Source organism: Oryctolagus cuniculus, chromosome 10 (genome assembly GCF_051225735.1).
Source record: "Oryctolagus cuniculus isolate XC-2025 breed Fujian yellow rabbit chromosome 10, ASM5122573v1, whole genome shotgun sequence".
NCBI classification, from domain to species: Eukaryota; Metazoa; Chordata; class Mammalia; order Lagomorpha; family Leporidae; genus Oryctolagus; species Oryctolagus cuniculus.
The window spans coordinates 117,466,445-117,487,464 of NC_142876.1; the positions used below are offsets into that span (position 1 = coordinate 117,466,445).

At 51.9% G+C, this 21,020-nt stretch overlaps 1 protein-coding gene across 19 annotated transcripts in view; it reads left to right on the forward strand.

The window, feature by feature from the left end:
* The first annotated feature begins 435 nt into the window (after positions 1-435).
* TAMM41 (TAM41 mitochondrial translocator assembly and maintenance homolog) overlaps positions 436-21,020 on the forward strand; it is a 70,995-nt gene continuing 50,410 nt past the window's right edge. For 10 of the 19 annotated variants that reach the window (XR_016215076.1, XR_016215075.1, XM_089306648.1 and 7 more), the window contains exons 1-4: positions 442-823; positions 3,429-3,611; positions 6,066-6,158; positions 17,924-18,074. Coding sequence is in view for 17 of the 19 variants with exons in the window: in XM_089306648.1 (XP_089162774.1) it covers positions 689-823; positions 3,429-3,611; positions 6,066-6,158; positions 17,924-18,074 (562 nt within the window). In the remaining 2 variants the exon portion in view is untranslated. Of the gene's footprint in view, positions 824-3,428; positions 3,612-6,065; positions 6,159-10,453; positions 10,745-11,431; positions 11,967-17,923; positions 18,075-21,020 lie in introns of those variants that run through there. The other 9 variants (XM_089306651.1, XM_089306660.1, XM_070051099.2 and 6 more) reach the window with 8 other exon arrangements.

Consider the following 21,020-nt stretch of genomic DNA (forward strand, 5'->3'; position numbering starts at 1 on the left):
GTCTGACAGTGGTGATTCCAGAGGGAGGAGCTGAGAAGGCTGTTGGTTTTGTCTGTGTTGCTCTGAACTTTTTAAATCTTCTGCAGTTCCGAAACCAGATAGAGTCGATGAATGCACTAAATGCTGCTGAAATGTACACTTTATTAGGGTGGATTCTACGTGGTGTGAGCTGCACTTCGTTAATAAAAGTTTTACGCGGTACACACGCATGACATTATGGATTTTCTAAACTGATTTGAGGAGAAAATGACAAAGGATTCTCAAGGGGTAAAGGCAGTCCGGTTTGGGTGGACTCTCCCGTCCGTCCAGGGCGCCGTCCAGGGCGCCGTCCCGGGCTCAGCCGACAGCGCGCTCCTCCGACCACCAGGAGGCGCTGCAAAGCACTCGCGTCTCCGCGAGCCGGCGAGCGCCGTCTCTGGCGTCTTGGAGACGCGGGTGCGCACGAGGGGCGGGGCGAGGGGCGGAGGCTGCGCAGGCGGCGACCGTGCCGCTCACCGAGCCTGGCGCGCCTGCACCTGCTGGGCGGTGCTCCTGAAGCCTGCGCGGCCGTGTGGTCCCGGGCGGTCCCCTCCCCGGCGTCCCCCTGCTCAGCCTTGCTCCCACTCGGGCGTCCACTTCCCGGTGCCTCGCCCGCTGCCCCGGCCTCCGCCCTGCAGCCTTGGGCCTCCCGCCTGCGAGCCTGGCTCCCATGGCGCTGCAGGCGCTGCGGAGCTCGGGGGTGGCCTTCCGAAAGATCCTGTCTCACTTCCCCGACGAGCTGAGCCTGGCTTTTGCCTACGGCTCCGGGGTGTTCCGCCAGGCGGGGCCCAATTCAGACCAGAAGGTGAGCGCTGCGGGGAGAGCGGAGCCTCCCGGTGCAGCCCCGCCCGCTGCCCTGCGGCCCCTCGGAGCCCGCCTGGTGTCCGCTAGCTGCGTGCACACCGAGTGCAGGCGTGAGCTGCGGTGCGAGGGAGCGAGATCAGCGAGGCGGAGGGAAGCGCGAGAGAGCTGCGAGGTTCCAGTTCAGTGGCCCCGCACTGGAATTTGTGTGTGTGTGGCGGGGGGGGAGTGGGGTGGGGGTTGAGGCAATAGCGATGCGTGGATTGCAGTTCCGGAGGCTGATTTATGTCCTAGGCCTCAGGAATTGAAACAGCCTCCCCTGGCATTCTCGGGGGCAGCCCGCTTTGAGGACCACGTTTTAGCAGTAGGAGAAAACGCTAAAGGACCTTTGGACTTGAGGAAGCTGCTGGACTCGGGCTGGAGGTCACTAGCAGCAGAAGTGAGTGGGTGACCTGTAGGGTCCCCAGGCTCGCACTGCTAACAAGGGACTGCTTGGGCCGAGCCTGGTTACTGGGCACAGCAGCCTGAGGGTAAGGTCTCCCTTGTGGCGGCCGAGTTTCCTGTGCAGGTTGCGTAGGACAGCCCGGCTCTGCACACCTGGCTGTGATGGGCCTTCGTAAACGTGTGCTCACTTCCGGGTGAGGCTGCCTGTACTGTTGCATGGAATTCCTCCTTCCCATCCATACTGCTGTTCAGTACTTCCCTTTAAATTGTCAGGATATGCAAAATTACAAGTTACCGTTGACAAGATACATGAGAGGTGCTTATGACCAGTTTTTGCTAATATGCATTAACATAGTTACTGTTTTGTTTAAAGATTTATTTTATTTATTTTTAGAGGCAGAGTTACAGAGAGGAAGGGAGAGATCTTCCATCTGCTGGTTCACTACTCAAATGACTGCAATGGCAGAGGCTGGACCTAAGCACGTGGGCCATCCTCTGCTGCTTTCCCAGGCACATTAGCAAGGAGCTGGATCTGAAGTGGAGCAGCCAGGGCACGAACCGGCACCTGTACGGATTCCGAAACTGCAGGTGGCTGCCCCCATAGTCACACATTTTTAAAACATGTTTATCCATGCTCCCTGCACGGGTCACACTGTGGGACTCTCGTCGCAGGCTGGTAGCCACCTCTTTGTTTTTCCATGAAGGTTTTGCTTTGAGCAGACCTGGAATTCTCTCCAATAAAAGATCCTTTCTCCCCTCCCCATCTCTCTGACTTGCTCCATGAAAGTTAACAAGTCTTGTAGATTCTAACATCCACGTCTGTCTCAAAATCAACTAAAACCCTTTCCTTTCCTAACTGGAAGCTTGCAGAGGCTTCCTGTCGCGGTTTGCGCAGCCTCAGTGTCTCCTTCCACCCATCAGCACCTCACCTGCAGGAAGGCGTGCCAGCATGGCCCACAGCCTCCCTCTCTGGCCTCATCTCCCAGCACAGGAGCCGTGTTCTGTTCCCGCTGTGGGAAATGGCACGTCCTGGAACAGGCCGGGCTCTTCCACCCACCTCTGATGTGGTTCTCTCCTCCCTGCTGCCCCCGGTACTCCCAGCTCGCCTGCTTAGCTCTCACATGTTCTTTAAGATTCCTGTTGTGGGGCCTGGCGTTATGGCACAGCAGGTTAATGTCCTGGCCTGAAGCACTGGCATCCCGTATGGGCGCCGGTTCTAGTCCTGGCTGCTCCACTTCCGATCCAGCTCTCTGCAATGGCCTGGGAAAGCAGTAGAGGACGGTCCAAGTCCTTGGGCCCCTGCACCAGTGTGGGAGACCTGGAAGAAGCTCCTGGCTCCTGACTTTGGATCGGCCCAGCTCTGGCCATTACAGCCGTTTGGGGAGTGAACCAGTGGATGGAAAATTGATCTCTCTCCCTCCCTCTCTCTCTCTCTTTTTGTGTGTGTAACTGTGCCTCTCAAATAAATAAATAACCTTGTTAAAAAAAGATTCATGTTTGTCATCTCTAGGCTGATTTCTCCTGCTCACCCCACCATCTTGGATGAAGTTAGTCCATTCTGTGTTCCTCTGTCAAGTCCACTTAGCGACAGTTTATTCTCCCGGTAGCCTTTGAGCACTTTGCCTCCGTTCTGGGGGTGTCGGAGCTCATTAAGGGTCCGCGGTGAGTGGAGAGCGGATGGGAGAGTTCAAGGAACGTTTCGCTTTGTGTTGTGCTTGAGAGGGTTTTGTCCATAGGCTGCTAATCTGATCTGGAAGGAGAGTGGAGCACATTCAGCCATGGGACAGTGCAGCCGGTGCTTCGGCAGCCATACCGCCTAGTTCTGCTGCTCGCCGACTGCCCTTGGGCAGAGAGCTTGCCCTGGGCCCTGGATGCTTTCTGGTAAACTGGATGAAGTCATTCCTGTCTTGTGGGGTTGCTTTGAGGATCCAGCTGCTGGCTGTGCTACATGTAAAGTGTGTTCACAAGCCTGCTGGTACAGCAATGCCAGTTATTATTTGTGTTTATGATAACAGAGCTCGGATCCATGCCAGAGGCTTGCTTACGTTTCGGATGACAACCCCAGGCGTATTAATCACAGGGATACAGTGTTCCGGAACTTTCTGGCCGGTCCGACTTCCTTTGCAGGAGTCGGTACTGAAACCTTGCTCCTCTTCACCTCGCAGAACGCCATGCTGGACTTTGTGTTTACAGTGGATGACCCTGTGGCATGGCATTCGAAGAACCTGAAGAAAAACAGGAGCCACTACTCCTTCCTGAAGGTGCTGGGGCCCCGGATCATCTCCTCGATCCAGACTAACTACGGAGCTGGGGTTTACTACAACCCCCTCATCACGTGTGACGGTAGGGTACGTGACTGCAGGCCTGTGTCTTCGCTGGAGTGGTTGCCACCCTTTGTTCTTGGAGTACCGGTTCGCACTCGTGCCTGTGTCCTTGCAATCAGACAATGTCCTTGACTCTGATTGCAGGGTGAGAACGTGGTCAGATGTGACTGATATTTTTTTTTGCCTTTGGTCAGGTGGTTGCCTAGTTTTGCTGTGGCATTACGGTCCTGTTGGGGGTGCAGTTGCAGTTGTTCGGCATAGTGGTTGAGGTACCCCCTGGAACACTGACGCCCCAGACTCGAAATGCCTGGTTGAATCTCAGCTGCTCTCCCAGCTCCGACTCCCTGCTGCTATGCACCCTGGGAGGCAGCAGGTGGTAATGTGTGGGTGGTTGGATCCCTGCCACCCATGTGGGAGATGTGGATGGGAGATCTAGCTCCTGGCTTTGCAGGCATGTGGTGGAGGGAATGAAACGGCAGCTGAGAGTTATCCTCATCTCCAGAAATATGGTGCAGTGCAGGGGATTTGATGCTGAGTGATGGGGGAGGACCTCTGACTGCCAGTTGGCTGGGACTTGACGGGGAGGGATACTGGCGAGCAGCTGAGACACTCGGGTTTTCTTACAGCGGGAGCCCTGCCGAGCTGTCGTTCACAGGAAGCACCCCAGGCCCCAAGAGGGATGCCAAGAACGAGCCAGGGTCCCTGTGGGGACCACTGCCGGTGTCGATCAGATGCGTCCTGGGGATGAGCCCGGCCAGGGCTGACAGTGGGTTTCGTCTGCTGAGTGTTTAGGGCCGTCAGACTGACCAGCATACGGGTCACCTGGGGGTCTGGTGGGGCTGCAGATGGTGACTCAGCTGGCCCGAGATGGAACCTGAGGTTCTGCAGTTTTGAACAGGCTCCCTCTGCTGCCAGTCAGAGGGCCACACCTTGAAGGGCAGGAGTTTGGACTTCTGACCAGAGAGGGAGCTGAAGACCTGTCTGAACCTGGCTGGGCAGTGAGCGCTGTGGTGGGCGATGTCCACAGGCCCTTAGGGCCACGGATTTGCTTTTCGGCTTTGAGGCCCTTGCCTGCTGCCAGCTACGTTCTGCAAATGAGGAAACTGAAGTTGAGGGAGAGTAAAGGATTTCTCCAAGGTTGAGGCTGCTTGGTGCCGCTCCCCTCCGCTTCCAGGCCCGTGGGGTCTCCTTTCCCTCCCCGCAGCAGAAGAGCATTGTGCGGTGCTGAGGCCGGGGGCAGCTGCTGGGCACAGCAGTGCACTCCCTGTAGTCACGCAGGGCACCCCGCTGTGTTCTGCCTTCCTCCGTCATTCGTATTAGGCTGAGCCTATCTCTAATTAATAGTTTTCAGACAATATTACAAGCTCCAGTAACCAAATGTTTGGGCATAATTATATATCAAAGGGACTGTGCTTTTTCATGGAAATTCTTTGGCTGCTTTTTAGGTATTTGCAGCCTGGGAAGGTGTTTGGATCCTGGAGCTTGGCAGAGCGGGTCTGAAGAGATCTGTTGACACAGACGGGGCTTTGTAACCTGAGAGTCCTGCGCTCAGGGTTTACCCCCAATTCCATGTGGTTAGTGCTGATAAAGAGGTTTTGTTTTTGGATCTTGCTTTGTAGTTATAAAAGCTTTTGAAATGTCAGTAGCAGGAGAGACGTTTACTATAGAAAGGATGTCAGTAGGAACTTTTTTTTAAAAAAAGATTTATTTATTGTTTTGAGAGGTAGAGTTACAGGCAGAGAGAGGGAGAGACAGAGAGATGTTCCATCCGCTGGTTCACTCCCCAAATGGCCACAAGGGCCAGAGCTGGGCTGATCTGAAGCCGGGAGCCAGGAGCTTCTTCAGGGTCTCCAGCGTGGGTGCAGGGGCCCAAGCACTTGGGCCGTCTTCCACTGCTATCCCAAGCCATAAGCAGAGAGCTGGATCAGAAGAGGAGCAGCCAGGACACGAACCAGCACCCATGTGGGATGCCGGCACCATAGGAAGAGGCTTAACGTGCTGTGCCACAGCGCCGGCCCTCAGTAGGAACTTGTAATTCCGGAACATGTCTTGTCCTTGGTGATGAAACAGGCATCGGGAGAAGGACGGGAATTCTGGAACGTGGTTGTGATTCTTAGGGATTCTCTGTGGGCCTTGGGTCGCCTACTTCTCATACAAGGAGCGTGAGCTCAATTCTCACTTCTCAGGCTGGGATGGACCTGGTGTTTGGTTTCTGATCCATCAAAGACCAGACCTAGATGGTGTCTAAGGGCCATGCTGCCAGGACTGTTTCGTAGACCTCAGTCAGATTAGTCGTCAGCTCACGCACCGAAGGACGGGTGAGTCTTGGACACCGAACCTGAAAGGTTCTGGTGGAGATGCACATGCGGCAGGCGAACATTTTGGTCACGCATCTCCCCTGTTTCCTTGGGTTTCATCCTTGCGTAAGCTTCAGCCTGCTGTGTTGCTCTCTTTCATGCCGTTCCTTTCCTCTTCCAGCTTATCAAATACGGCGTTATCAGCACAAGCGTCCTGGTCGAGGACCTCCTCAACTGGAATAACTTGTACGTCGCTGGACGGCTCCAGAAACCTGTGAGTGCTGTTGGGGCTCCACAGTTAGGGATGCCTCGGGTCTCCGAGCCTTGGGCTTGCAATGAGATAGGACGCCCCCCCGACCTCACCCCCAGCAAGTGGAAATGACTCTCAGTTTCCTCTTACTCCCTGTGAAATTCATTGCCAAACAATATCGAGATATTCCCCTGCGGTGCTGTTACAGTAAGGAAGTTGTGTTTGCTGTTCATCCCTGCGTCCTGGCCCAGAGCTGCTGAAACCCCTGGGCATTTCCTAGCGAATGGGGTCATGAGTCCCTTTCAGCCTCCCCTGAGCTTGTGCTGTTGAGTGACATTTGATGAGCCCCTGTGTGGCTTCAGGACAGGTCAGAGCAGTAACCGAATGATGAGAGCCCTGGAGCTTCCGTCTTCAGCTGTCCCCACCCCACCTCCGGGTAGTGGGGAGAGGCTGGGGATTGAGTCTGATCGGTTGTGCCCAGGCAGTGCCACCATGAAAACCCTGAACAGCAGGGTTGGGAGAGCTGCCGTGACGACCACATGGAGGCGCCAGCGGGTTTGTCTCCCAGCTGAGGGCACCGAAGCTCCGTCCCTCCCCTTTGGTGCCTTGCCCTGTGTGTCTTTAATCCATCTCTCCCTGAGTCATATCCTTTATAATAAGCTGGTAATAGGCAACAAAGTGCCTTTATTCTAGCAAATTCTCAAACCAGAGGAGGGAGTGGTGGGAGACTCCGACATTCAGCTGTGTGGTCAAGTGGGGCAGTCCTGGGGCATCCGACTCTAGCACCCAGTGGACAGCGTCACAGGCAGATTGCATTGTAGGACTCCTGGCTGGTGTGTGCAGAGTCGGGATTTGGGCTGGGATGAAGGGATGAAGCCCCGCAGGTGTGGAGTCCACTGTGCTGCGAGTGGAAGAGCCGCCCTAGGGACGCCCACACTGCTGCTGCTGCTCGCTGAGGATGTGCCAGGTGCCGGCTTAGGATCCATCGTTGAGGACGAGAAGGGAGGCTCCCAGGGCTGCAGCGGAGCCTCTCGGCACTGCTGAGATCACCTGTGCTTTTTTTTTTTTTTTTTTTTTGGGAGGACAGACAGAGAGAAAGGTCTTCCTTTACCGTTGGTTCACCCTCCAATGGCGGCTGCGGCCGGCGCACCGCGCTGATCCGATGGCAGGAGCCAGGAGCCAGGTGCTTCTCCTGGTCTCCCATGGGGTGCAGGGCCCAAGCACTTGGGCCATCCTCCACTGCACTCCCTGGCCACAGCAGAGAGCTGGCCTGGAAGAGGGGCAACCGGGACAGAATCTGGTGCCCCGACCGGGACTAGAACCTGGGGTGCCAGCGCTGCAGGAGGAGGATTAGCCTAGTGAGCCACGGCGCCGGCCCACCTGAGTGCCATGGAGGCTGTGCTTGGCGAGGTGTAGCCCACAGGTGCCAGGGCAGTGCCTGGCACATCACATGCATTTGGGAACTGTGGGTTGAATTCCCTGGGGACGTGTTCTGATTGCTGCCACTGTCCTCCTCGGGCTCGGGGTGATGCCTTGTCCTTACTTCCTCCTCGCCTGGGACTGCCTCAGTCTGTCTGTGTTACTGTAACAAAGCATTCACAGGGAGAGGGAGATTTGTCCAGCTCCTGATTCTGGGGCCTGGGAAGTCCAGATGGTGCAGCATTGGCCCTCGCAAGGACTCCCTGTCTGCGTCACGACCTGGCGGGGGGAACCAAGGGAAGCAGGAGGGGCACTTGTGCAAGTGAGAACCCTCTTTTTCAGGGGACGAGGAGGGGCTCTTTTATGCCTTTAACCTCACGCACATCCCACAGTGAAGGAAGTTTTTGTTGTGCAGGCCGAGGGCCGAGGGCCCCCAAGGGAAGGCGTGGATTGACCGTGAGGGGCTCCTGGCACCGAGACGTGCCGCTGCTGCTCTAGACAGCTGTGGAGGAGGCGGAGCAAGGACTGCACAGTCGTGGCTCACTTGTGTCATGAAAACCTCTTTGGAGAAATATGTGATGTCAGGATTCCCCTGCCTTGTACCTGGGCTTCCTATTAATAGTGTAGCTTATTTATTTACTTATTTATTTATTGACAGGCAGAGTTAGGCAGTGAGGGAGACAGACAGACAGAGAGAGAGCAAGGTCTTCCTTTTTCCGTTGGTTCACCCCCCAAGTGGCCCCTACGGCCAGCGCATTGTGGCCGGTGCGCTGCGCTGATCCGAAGCCAGGAGCCAGGTGCTTCCTCCTGGTCTCCCATGTGGGTGCAGGGCCCAAGCACCTGTGCCATCCTCCACTGCCTTCCCGGGCCACAGCAGAGAGCTGGACTGGAAGAGGGGCAACCGGGACAGAATCCAGTGCCCAAACGGGACTAGAACCCAGGGTGCCGGCACCTCAGGCAAAGGATTAGCCTATTGAGCCATGGTGCCAGCCTATTTATTTTTAAAGGTGTATTTATTTGAAAGTCAGAGTTACACAGAGAGGAAAGGAGAGGCAGAGAGAGTGGTCTTCCATCTGCTGGTTCACTCCCCAAGTGTCCACAACAGCTGGAGCTGCGCTGATCTGAAACCAGGAGCCAGGAGCTTCTTCCAGGTCTCTCATGTGGGTTCAGGGGCCTAAGGACTTGGGCCATCTTCTACTGCTTTCCCAGGCCACAGCAGAGAGCTGGATAGGAAGAGGAGCAGCCAGGACTAGAACCAGCACCCATATGGGATGCCAGTGCTTCAGGCCAGGGCTTTAACCCACTGCGCCACAGCACCGGCCCCAGTCACTATTTAATAACAACATTAGAACTCAAGAGAACCTCTGGAAGACTGTTTTGCAGAAAGCCTTTTCATGCTGAAAGTGGGAAAGGTGAACCTAAAGATCAGAAGTGGAACAGCCAGGATGCGAACTAGCGCCCACCTAGTATGCCAGCACTGCAGGCAGTGGCTTTACCCACTACGCCACAGCTCCGGCCCCAAGTGTAGCTTATTAAAATGCCCATGGGGCCAGCACTATGGCGCAGTGGGTTAAAGCCCCGGCCTGAAGCGCCGGCATCCCAAATGGGCACCCGTTCAAGTCCTGGCTGCTCCGCTTCCAATTTAGCTCCCTGCTAATGCACCTGGGAAAGCAGCGGAAGATGGCCCAACTCCTTGGGCCCCTGCACCCATGTGGGAGACCTGGAAGATGCTCCTGGCTCCTGATTTTGGATCAGCTCAGCTCTGGCCATTGTAGCCATTTGGGGAGTGAACCAGCAGATGGAAGACCTCTCTCTCTCTCTCCCTCTCCCTCTCTTTCTCTCTCTACCTTTCTCTGTCTTTCAAATAAATAAATCTTTAAAAAAAAGTCCACAAACACTTGATCTGGGCAGTGGTTGTGTGGGTATATGCATATGCAAAAATGCATCAGGCTATGCCCTTAAGATGTGTGTACTTCACCACATGTAATCTTCACTTCAGAGAAAGCCTTTTTTTTTTTTTTGACAGGCAGAGTGGACAGTGAGAGAGAGAGACAGAGAGAGAAAGGTTTCCTTTGCGTTGGTTCACCCTCCAATGGCTGCTGCGGCTGGCGCGCTGCAGCCGGCGCACCGCGCTGATCCAAAGGCAGGAGTCAGGTGCTTCTCCTGGTCTCCCATGGGGTGCAGGGCCCAAGCACTTGGGCCATCCTCCACTGCCTTCCCGGCCCACAGCAGAGAGCTGGACTGGAAGAGGGGCAACCAGGACAGAATCCGGCGCCCCGACCGGGACTAGAACCCGGTGTGCTGGTGCCGCAAGGCGGAGGATTAGCCTAGTGAGCCACGGTGCCGGCCAGAAAAAGCCTTTTTTAAGCTCATGATTTCTTCTTCTTTTATTTATTTTCATTTTATTTGAAAGGCAAAGACAGAGAAAGCATCCTAATGACAGGATTCTTTTTCTCTTTATTGATTAATTGATTTTATTTATTTGAAAAGCAGAGAGAGAGAGGGCCTGCTTGCTTCCATCCACTGGTTTACTCCCCCAGTGCCTCAACAGCCAGGCCTGAGCAGGCCAAAGCCAGGCGTCTAGAACTCAGTCCAGGTTTTCCAAGTGAGTCGCAAGGACCCAAGGACCTCATCAGCAGGATGCACATCGCAGAAAGCTGGGCCTGGAGTGAGGGGGCCAGGACGTGAGCCAGGCGCTCCGGTCGGCGATGCAGAGATCCCAGGTGGCATCTGTACCGTGTGCCGGCCGCCTGCCCCAGGAGAAACATTTTTCCAAAAATTCATTCATTTGAAAAGCAGAGAGGCTGAGATCTTCCCTCTGCTGGTTCACTCCCCAAATGCCTGTCCGGACTGACGCCAGGAACCAGGAATGCCATCCATTTCTCCCACATGGATGGCAGGAGTCCACGTGCTTGGGCCATCGTCTGCTACCTCCCAGGTGCACTGGCAGGAAGCTGGATCAGAAGCAGCGTGTCACCAGGATTCACACCAGGCATTCTGATACGCGATGATGGTGTCCCAAGCCACAGCTTAACTGACTGCACCCCAGAACCTGTCTCAGGAAAAACGTGTTTTGCAAGTCCAGAAACAATAGACTTACTGAAATAATTTAGTATTGAATTACTAAGTTCTAAGCTAAACAGCTCCTGAGCAAATAAATGCAATTGAAATTGCAAATAGTCATTTTTTTCCAGGTTTTTTTTTTTTTTTAATTCAAAAACTAGATAGATTGATGGGAAGCAAAGTGAATGTGGAATTGCAAGCCTTGGACCATATTCATTTTGGCAGCTTAGTAGCTGTTTAACTTGGACAACTTGTTTTATCTTTCAGAACCTCACTCCATCTGTAGAATGGGGGTGACAGCACTTACCCTGCCTACCAGACAGGTGCTGGAAATTGGAAGGAGAATGGTGAGACTAGAAAAAAACACAGGTGTTCTTGAATCTGGCGGACCAGGGCTAGGGTCGCTGTGTGGCCCAGCACCACCAGCAGTCTCCCCAGTACTGAAATTGTCTGATCTGTGCTGGATCTGATGACACTGACCTTGGTTCTGAAGTGGCTGGCACTTCCCACACACTCAGAAGGGGGTCTTTCCCTTCTCTCTGGCCTTTTCTGTCTCTGTTGTTTTGAGACAAAATGAGATGGAATGTTAAAATGTAGTGTTATTCTCTGTACCACAGTCTTGAAATAGTTCAGGTTTTTTTTTTTTTTTTTTAAGATTTTATTTATTTATTTGACAGGTAGAGTTACAGATAGTGGGAGAGAGAGAGAGAGAAAGGTCTTCCTTCCGTTGGTTCACTCCCCAAATTGCCACAATAGCCGGAGCTGCGCTGATCCGAAGCCAGGAGTCAGGAGCTTCTTCCTGGTCTCCCATGCAGGTGCAGGGACCCAAGGACTTGGGCCATCTTCCACTGCTTTCCCAGGCCATAGCAGAGGGCTGGACTGGAAGGGGAGCATCCGGGATTAGAACTGGTGCCTATATGGGATGCTGGCGCCGCAGGCAGAGGATTAACCCAATGCACCACGTCGCCAGCCCCAAGTTTGTTGTTGTTGTTGTTGTTGTTGTTTTTTAATAAAGTTTCAGAAACTGGAAATGCCATGGAATCTCAGAATGTAAGCATTGGAAATGACCTCAGATTTGACCTAAGTGTCAGCTCTCGGAAGAACAGGTCAAGGCAAGGAGTAGCAGCCACACTCATACTGCACAAAAACTGCAATTCCCATCCTAATCAGAGACGAAGATGTTATTGTTAATGAGTGTCCCTCAGGCTTATTAAGCTTCCAGCACAAGAAAATTAAGCTATCTTAAAAATAATTATAAAGTGTTGACTATAGAAATGGTTAAAAGAAGAAAAATGAGCTAAATGAGCAAATTAACTCTCCCTCCCATTCTAACGCCCATAGCCTCAGCAAGCTTTACATAAACCACTTTTGCCTCTAGGTGGCAGCAAAGATCAAACTTGATGAACAAACCTGAAAAGAGCGTGTGGTAGCAATTCGGACAAGAAACGAGAGAGGAGTGGGTATTTGGCACGGCTGTCAAGTCCCCACTTGGGACTCCCACGCCCCACATGGGAGCACCTGAGTTTGAGTCCTGACTCTGCTCCCAGTTCCAGCTTCTTGCTAGTGCACATCCTGGGAGGCAGAGGTGGTAGATCAAGTCTTTGGATTCCAGGCACCATCCCCCGCCCACACACACACACACACAAGAGGGGGAGCAGATTCAATTCTGGGATCCTGGCTTCAGCAGGCACTTGGGGAGTGAACCACCAATGGGAGATCTCTCTGTCTCTGCCTTTCAAATAAAATGAAGAATAATAGAAATAGGAGTGAATGTCTTAACAAAGAATTTTAAGAATATGAGTAAGGCGTCTGTTTCTGTGTTTTTAAAAGATTTATTTTCTTTATTTGAAAGGCAGAGTTACACAGAGAGAGATCTTCCATCCACAGGTTCACTCCCCAAATGGCCACAATGGCCAGGGCTGGGCCAGGCCAAAGCCAGGAGTCAAGAGCTTCATCTGGGTCTTCCACATAGTTGCAGGGGCCCAAACACTTGGGCCATCTTCCCCTGCTTTCTCAGGCACATTAATAGGGAGGCAGATAGGAAGTCAGTAGGCGGAACTAGCACCAGTGCCTTTATGGGATGCTGGCATTGCAGGTGGTGGCTTTACCAGCTGTGCCGCACTTCTGGCCTCTCTGTTTTATGTGTTTTAAAGGGAGTTACATTGTCTTAAGTTTCATAATTATCTTAAAATTTTGCAAATTTTTTAAAAAATTTATTTATTTATTTGAAAGTCAGAGTTACAGAGAGAGAAAGACAGAGACAGAGAGATCTTCCAAGTACTGGTTCGCTCCCCAGATAGCCATAACAGCCAGTCCTGAACCAAATGGAAGCCAGGAGCCCGGAGTTTCTTCCAGTACTCAGTGCATGGCAGAGGCCCAAGCACACGGGCCATCCTCTGCTGCTTTTCCCAGGGTGTTAGCAGGGAGCTGGATTGGAAGCAGGGCAGCTGGGACTGGAACCAGCACTCATGTGGAATACTGGTTTCACAGGTGGCAGCTTAATGTGCTGTGCCACAACACCAGCCCCACTGTTTTCTTCTTAAAAACATTCTTTACTTTTTATAAGTTTTGTGCATGTGTGTTGGATCCTTCTGTCATGTTATTCTAAAGGTATGCAGAGTCTTTGAAAAGCTCGTGGAAATACATGTTATCAAAAAGGTGAATGGATTTCCAAAATGTTTGCACCAAAATAAACTTCTCTTTTAATTCAGTTTTCCACGAAACTTCTCTTTGGAAGATCCCTCACATTGATAATTTTGCTTGAATTTTTAAAGCGTTAACAGAGTTGGTATCTACCATCGTATTGAGAGGATTTTAATTTATTTGCATCTTTGAAGTACAATTCATACATCACAGCTCAGCCATTTGAAGTGCACAGTTCAGTGGCTTTGAGCGAATTCATGGGGTTGTACAGCCATCACCTTCCCATAGCTTCATTGACTGTGAATGGAAAAGTCCCTGAAGTGGGAATCGGAGAGCCAGTCTTGGCTGTGAGCCGCTGTGAGCAAGTGCTGGGGCCTTTGGCCTTTGAGATGAGAAGATTGAGTCATCCGTTTTGCCGTTCAGAGAACAGCCATCTCCTTCTCTGGTGTGCCGAAGGAATGGCAAAGTCCTAAGAGAGGCTAAACTGGGGGTCTCCCAGGCTAAATCGAGGGTCCTCTGGCTCTCAGGGGTCCCCCGGCTCTGATGTCCATTGTTTCTTCTTCGACCTCAAGCAGCGACTGTGAGAACAAGTCGCCGTCCTGGTGGTTGAGGATGAGAGCCGCTGGGTCGGGCTGCACTCCCCGCAGCTCGAGCAGTGTCCCTGTGACCACCTGTGACCCTCTGTACTCACAGATCTCCCCTGTGAACCTCCTCCCAGCCCCGCCTCCCTGCAGCACAGAGCTCGTCGCCTGTGGCCAGGGACTCTGTGCAGCGTTGCCGATGCAGTTCAGGTCAGGCCACTCCCGGTCACACACAAACGGCTGCTCCCAAGTCTGAGGACTCTCCTTTTCCCAGGCCTCTCTGGCAGTGCCCCAAGAGCTCTCTGGCTTCTCCCTCTGCACAACAAATAGTGGTGCCGCTGAGACCAGTTCCTGGTTCACCTATCACTGAAGACCCAGATCAGCACAGTGCCAGGACCTTCTGAATTGACATTTTTCCTTTCAGTAAGGATGCTTTTATGTTCACTCTCTTAACCTTAAACTGGCAAGCAGACGGCTTTCTTACAAAGCAACTAGGACAGCTTTCTCGGACAACGAGTGGTGTTTTGTTAACCAGGAAAATGTCCCCAAACTTAACCCTTTCCATCTCTGAGTTAGTAGCATCCCCAAATAGCTTGTCATTGCAGTGAGTTTCTATAAAACCACCCAAGAAACAAAGGGTGAAGAACCACTGAGAAGCAGATATGTGGGCGTCGCAGGGCTGTGGAGCCCTGGACAGATCAGGGACCTGGGTCCTGGGCCGGTGGGTGACCGCTTGTCTTGGGGAAATCTTTGTACGCCTCTGAGCCTCAGTAAATGACGAGGTCACCCTCTTAGATCCGTGGTTCGATATGGAATACAAGGTTTGGGAAAATTATTCAAGGAATAAACACAGGAATTACAGTACCTTAAAATCTGCTCTAATCATCTTTCAAGATAAATCAAACAGAATACATCCTTAGCTGAATGCATGAGAACAGTTTAAAACATTGAGAGCTTGATTGACAGAGTCTGAGGTGTTACCCTGATTCCTGCCATCAACTTGGGCATCCTTAGGAAACGCATCTCCCTGCACTGTCCCTTGGTTCTGCTCTCTGCGGATGATTGCAGTAACACTAAACTCACCCCAAGTGCTGAATGTTTTTTAAAGTTTTCATTTCTTTTTTTTCCTTTTTTTTTAAGATTTATTTATTTATTTTAGAGGTAGCGTTACAGGCAGAGAGAGGGAGAAACAGAAAAGGAGGTCTTCCATCTTCTGGTTTACTCCCCAAATGGCCACAATGGCCAGAACTGGGCTGATCCAAAACCAAGAGCCAGGAGCTGCCTCCAGGTCGCTCATGTGGGTGCAGGGGTCCAAGCAGTTGGGTCATCTACCACTGCTTTCCCAGACCATAGCAGAGAGCTGGATCAGAAGAGGAGCAGCCGGGACACAAACCAGCACTCATATGGGATGCTGGCACTGCAGGTGGAGGCTTAACCTCCTACACCAGGCTCCAGCCCTAAAGGTTTAGTTAAGGTCTGTGGAGTCCTCATCATCACACCTGCGGAGAAAATCCACACTTGATCAATCAAGTGACGTGAGGTTTGCCTGTTAGAAATATCCCCCTAAAAAAGTGTCAGAAAAAGTAAAAGGTAGAATTTAGATTCTTAAGCCTGATATATAAAATAGTTCTCAATTTTATAATCCTGTTTTCCATAGTTATTTAAAAAACAAGAGGGAGAAGAATAGCTGGGGAATACACATTGTTCTCTTTTCTAATCACGCTTGATTTTACAGTTTCTTGTAGAGTGTCTTTTATGTGCCTTCTTACTTTGTCATCAGTCATCCATGTTTGACAAATAAGCGAGTTTTGCCCTGTCTCCTACAGTAGAAGATTCACTGGCGGTGCCGTATAGTATAGATGGTGGACACATTTGTGAGACATGGGAAACCCTGCTAGTAGTCGGCACCCCTTTCCTGTGTATAGGGCAGTCAAAGCAACCCGATATTTTTTTTTAATTTATTATTTTATTTTATTTATTTTTTGACAGGCAGAGTTAGACAGTGAGAGAGAGAGAGACAGAGAGAAAGGTCTTCCTTTTTCCGTTGGTTCACCCCCCAAGTGGCCACTACAGCTGGCACACTGCGCCGATCCAAAGGCAGGAGCCAGGTGCCTCCTCCTGGTCTCCCATGCAGGTGCAGGGCCCAAGCACTTGGAAAGCAACCCGATATTTTAAACTATTATGGTGTGAGTGTACGGACAACGCCACTCTGAAGAGCAGCTTAGCACCCGTGCCTCCGCGCGTGCGTCTTACAGCAGTCACTCTCAGAAACAGTCCCTGGGCAGCAGAGTCAGCGACGTGGGCCGCTTGTTAGGTGTGCACACTCTGGGGCCTGGGCCAGTCCGTGTGAAGGTTAAGGTGAGAACCCCTGGCCCAGAGAAGCCCTGGCATGGTTTGTCCTCAGCATCGCCCCTCTTCTTTCCAGCTGCCTTGGGGGCTTGGTCCAGTTATTAACTCCATCTTAGAGATAAAGGATTGTGCCGCAGCCACGGAGCTCATAGGAGATGGAGCTGGGACTTGCGCTCTCCTAATTACAGTGTGGTCTTTAAGACAGAGAACCTCGGGGCACATCTTAATGGGGTTTTCGGAGAGTCCCAGCGGGAGCTTTTGCTGTGTGTTGAGGAGAAAGGTCCTTTTTTTTTTTTTTTTTCAGCGAGGTGGCCATAGGCACTTTACATTTATTACTGCATTCTATCTTTGTGACAGTTCTTTGATCCGAATTTATTATCCCATAGATAAGGACTCGAGTTCTGAGAAGTTACATAATTTGCCAAGACTCACACAGGCCATGGGTGAGCCCAGGCCTATCTCCAAGATACGTGCCTTTTCTGTTGTAGCTATTTTCCTTTGCTTTTTGCTTAGTCGAGTTTAAAACCTGTGTATCCAGGAATCATGAATTAGAACGTGAACTTCCTAGGTTATATATGAGCAAGAAGACAGGTGAGTACAGGAGTAAAACGCCTTAAGGTCCCCTAGAATATTACATGAAGGACAGTGAGATGATAAAATTTTAAAATAAGGGCTGACGCTGTGGTGTCGTGGGGTAAGCCTCTGCCTGCAGCATTGGCATCCCATACGGGCACCGGTTCGTGTCCCGACTGCTCCTCTTTCGATCCATCTCTGCTATGGCCTGGGAAAGCAGTGGAGGATGCCCAAGTGCTTGTCCCCTGGACCCATGTGGAAGACCCAGAGGAAGCTCCTGGCACCCAGCTTCTGATCAGCTCAGCTCTGGCCATTGTGGCTATCTGGGGAGTGAACCAGTGGATGGAAGACCTCTCTCTGTCTTTCCCTCTGTCTGTAATTCTACCTCTCATATAAATAAATAAAATATTTTTTTAAAAAAAGTAAGCCTCTTTTGTTTTTTCTTCCCTGATGTGTAACACGGTTTTTCAAACTGTGAAATATGACTGATTAGCGATCACAAAATCATTCTAACGAGTCACGACCGACTTTCTTAAAAAATAACACCAGGGGGCCGGCACTGTGGTGTAGTGGGCTAAGCCTCCTCCTGCAGAGCGTGCATCCCACATGAGCGCCAGTTCTAGTCCCAGCTGCTCCTCTTTCGATCCAGCTCTCTGCTGTGGCCTGGGGTTGAAGATGGCCCAAGTGCTTGGCCCCCATACCCGTGTCGGGGACCCAGAGGAAGCTCCTAGCTCATGGCTTCAGATCGGCCCATTTGGCCATTTGAGGAGTGAACCAGCAGATGGAAAACCTTTCTCTCTGTCTCTTCTTCTCTTTGTCTGTAACTCTGCCTTTCAAATAAAGAAATAAAATCTTTTAAAAAATTTTAAAAATATTAAATTTCCAAAAGGATATTTGTTCTTTCTCAATTAAAGAGGAACATTTGTTTTGCTTTCTTTGGCATTCTGAACGTTTCTGGCATCACAGTTTCTCTGGATTTGGCAAAGAACAGGAGATCCTGGGACTGCTTATTGGAACAATAATAATTTTGTGTCCTCTGGACTAATGCTGCAAGATCTCCAGTGGTAAGAGTTTAGGACGGTTCCAGTGCACACATGAAGCCATGGCTTGAGCAGTGACCCAATTCTGGAATCTTTGTAACGGAGCCTCTCGCTCTTTCAGGTGAAAATCGTGGCGATGAGCGAGAACGTCATCCTCAGATCAGCCCTCGATAAAAACCTGCGGAGTGCGGCGACGGCGGCCTTCCTCATGCTGCCCGAAAGCTTTTCCGAAGAAGACCTCTTCGTCGAGATCGCCGGGCTCTCCTACTCAGGTCAGTGCCGCCGACGGCCACCCCCTGCAGGAAGGAGACCGCCGCCCCCCACTGCCCGCTCTGCCTCGGAGTGGCAGCGAGGTCGGCTCCCAGGCCGGATCTGCCTTCGTGACCCGCCTCCTGCCTCCAGGCTCTCCCCTCCACATCACGCACTGTCTCCAGTCATTTCACTGTTGTTATTCCTCCTTTTTTATTTCAAAATAATTTCAAACCCAGAGAAGGGTTTCAGGAATCATATAGGAAATTTGCCAGACTGACCAGTTGTAACCTTTCACCTCGGTTGTTTTCTCACTCCCTTTACGTTGAGAGTCTTCACACCACCACCTGCATCTCAGTGACCCGGAGGGTTGGTTAAAACTTAGCCTGCTAGGCCCTGCGTCCAGACAGCCGGCTGAGTAGGTTAGGGAGAGGCCCAAAGCTCTGGATTTTTATGAGTTCCAGGGTGATGCGGGTACACCTCCAGGATCCTAATTTGAGAACTGCTGCTCTCTGTCCCTGTGAGCACACTGAATCTGCTCGTTTGTTTCTGAGAAGTGTGAGAGTGGGTCACCTGTGTCATGCGCCCTGTAAGCAAGCCACCTGCTTCAGCTGTGTCTCCCGAGAGGAACATTGTGTAACAGAATCGCAGTGCGGTCACCAAGTTCAGGGAGATGGACCTGACCCGGTGTGGGTACGGCACTGACAATCCGTAGGCCAAATGTCAGGCATCCCAATGATGTCCGTTACGGCATTGTTTCCCCTCAGGTACCTGACACAGTCAGGGATCGTATATTAGCTTTAGTTGCTATGTCTGTTGTCTATTTTCTGATTTTATTTTTTATTCGTTTGAGAGGCATAAAGACAGACAGAGAGCTTCTGTTTGCTGGTTCACTTTCCACATGCCTTCAAGAGCTGGGGCCGGAGCCAGGAATCAGCTACCCAGTCTCTTATTTTTTTTAATTTTTTTAAAAGGCAGAGTTGGGGCCGGCGCTGCAGCTCACTAGGCTAATCCTCCGCCTGTGGCGCCGGCACACCGGGTTCTAGTCCCGGTCGGGGCGCCGGATTCTGTCCCGGTTGCCCCTCTTCCAGTCCAGCTCTCTGCTGTGGCCAGGGAGTGCAGTGGAGGATGGCCCAGGTGCTTGGGCCCTGCACCCCATGGGAGACCAGGAAAAGCACCTGGCTCCTGGCTCCTGCCATCGGATCAGCGCGGTGCGCCGGCCACAGCGTGCCGGCCGCGGTGGCCATTGGAGGGTGAACCAACGGCAAAGGAAGACCTTTCTCTCTGTCTCTCTCTCTCTCACTGTCCACTCTGCCTGTCAAAAAAAAATTTAATTAAAAAAAAAAAAGATTTATTTATTTGAAAGAGAGAGAGAGAGAGAGATTGATTGATTGATCTTCCATGTGATGGTTCACTTCCCAAATGGCCACAATGGTCAGGGTTGGGCCAGGCAGAAGCCAGGGGCTTCTTCCAGGTCTCTCATGTGGATGGCAGGAGCCAGACACCTGGGTCATCTTCCACTGTTTCCCAGGCCATTAACAGTGAGCTGGATTAGAAGTGGAGCAGGCAGGACACAAGGCAGTGACCATGTGAGATGCCAGCATCACAGACAGTGGCTTTACCCACCACACCAAAACACCGGCCCCTACACCCTGTTTCATATCAGGCATGTGTTTATGTTGGCATGTATTGTTGATTCCCGCTCTAACCAGTCTTCACCACGATGGTTCCACAGTGATTTTCCAGCTCTACTTCTGTATTGAGAAACAGTTTTTCCTTCATCCCCATTCATTACCTCGTTTGTTTATTTGTCTGAATGTTCACGACCTCTCCCTTTCAACCAGAGATGTTCGGGGCTCCTTAAAGGGAGAGGCAGTGGCTGAGAGCATGAAGCCTGTGTCCCCCAACCCACGCTCTGACCAGAGAAGTCACATTTATCTCTTTACCATAGTGAAGTTCCCTGTAAGATTTCCTTTACCAAAAAAAAAAGCCAGTCCACTTGTTTTTATAAAGTTTGAAAACCTTTGTCTTAAGTACGTAACCTCTTTCCCAATTTCTAAGCATGAGTCAAAGAACCCTGTGCTGAAAACATTACAAAAGCAGTTAACAGATTCTCTGAATCCCAGGACAGACAAGGTTTCGTGGAAACTCAGTGCCGTAAGGGACCGAAGCAAGCTCCCTCCCAGTCTCCTTCCCAAAACGCGTGCAGCGCTGGAGAGGAAGAAGCAAATGCAGTAGCCTTTCCGACTTCCCTGGCTCTCCAAAGAGGGCGCGGGGCAAGGGGGCATTGCCACGTACTGGAACGGGTGGGCCCGTGCGCACTGGGGAGGGTGACTGCCTCCCCACTCCCCTGGACAGAGATGAATCTGAGGAAGCCTTGGGGGGGGTCTGGTGTCGGGTGGACCCTGAGCGTTTTCTGTAAGGTGCGAGCTCTGAAGCCGTGTCCAGTGGGGTGACACCACGGCTCTCCCCTCTCGGCGCGTTGGCGCAGAGCGTGCTGCCCGTCTTTAGCTGGTTTTGCAAGAAGTAAAGAATGGAGGATGGGAGGGCCTGGGCCCCGCAGGTCAATCCCCATCTCACACTGTCTGTCTGTCTCCTCTTCCTTCTCTCATCCGAGTCTTGCCCCAGGCCATGTGTCGAAAGGCAGGTTTTCTTCCTGCTTTCCTAGGCTTCTGAGAAACCCGTATCTTTGACTCGATCAGATTCCGTCCTTCCAGTAAGCCGCTCACGTGTCCCCAGCCCTCAGTTCTCCACAGTTGCAGTCACCTGCCAGTCTTCGCAGTTGACATTTTCTGTCCCTGTCCGCTGACGAGAGCCTCTGTGGTCCCTGACAAGGGAAGCTGGGCATTTCTCCCCGAGAGGAACAGGGGTGGGAACGTGCTGGGGAAGGAACTTGCTCGTGTTCCCCAGGCAGGTTCTGCCGTTGCTGCGGAGGGCAGGACTCAGGGTGTTCCCACAGTGCTAATAAC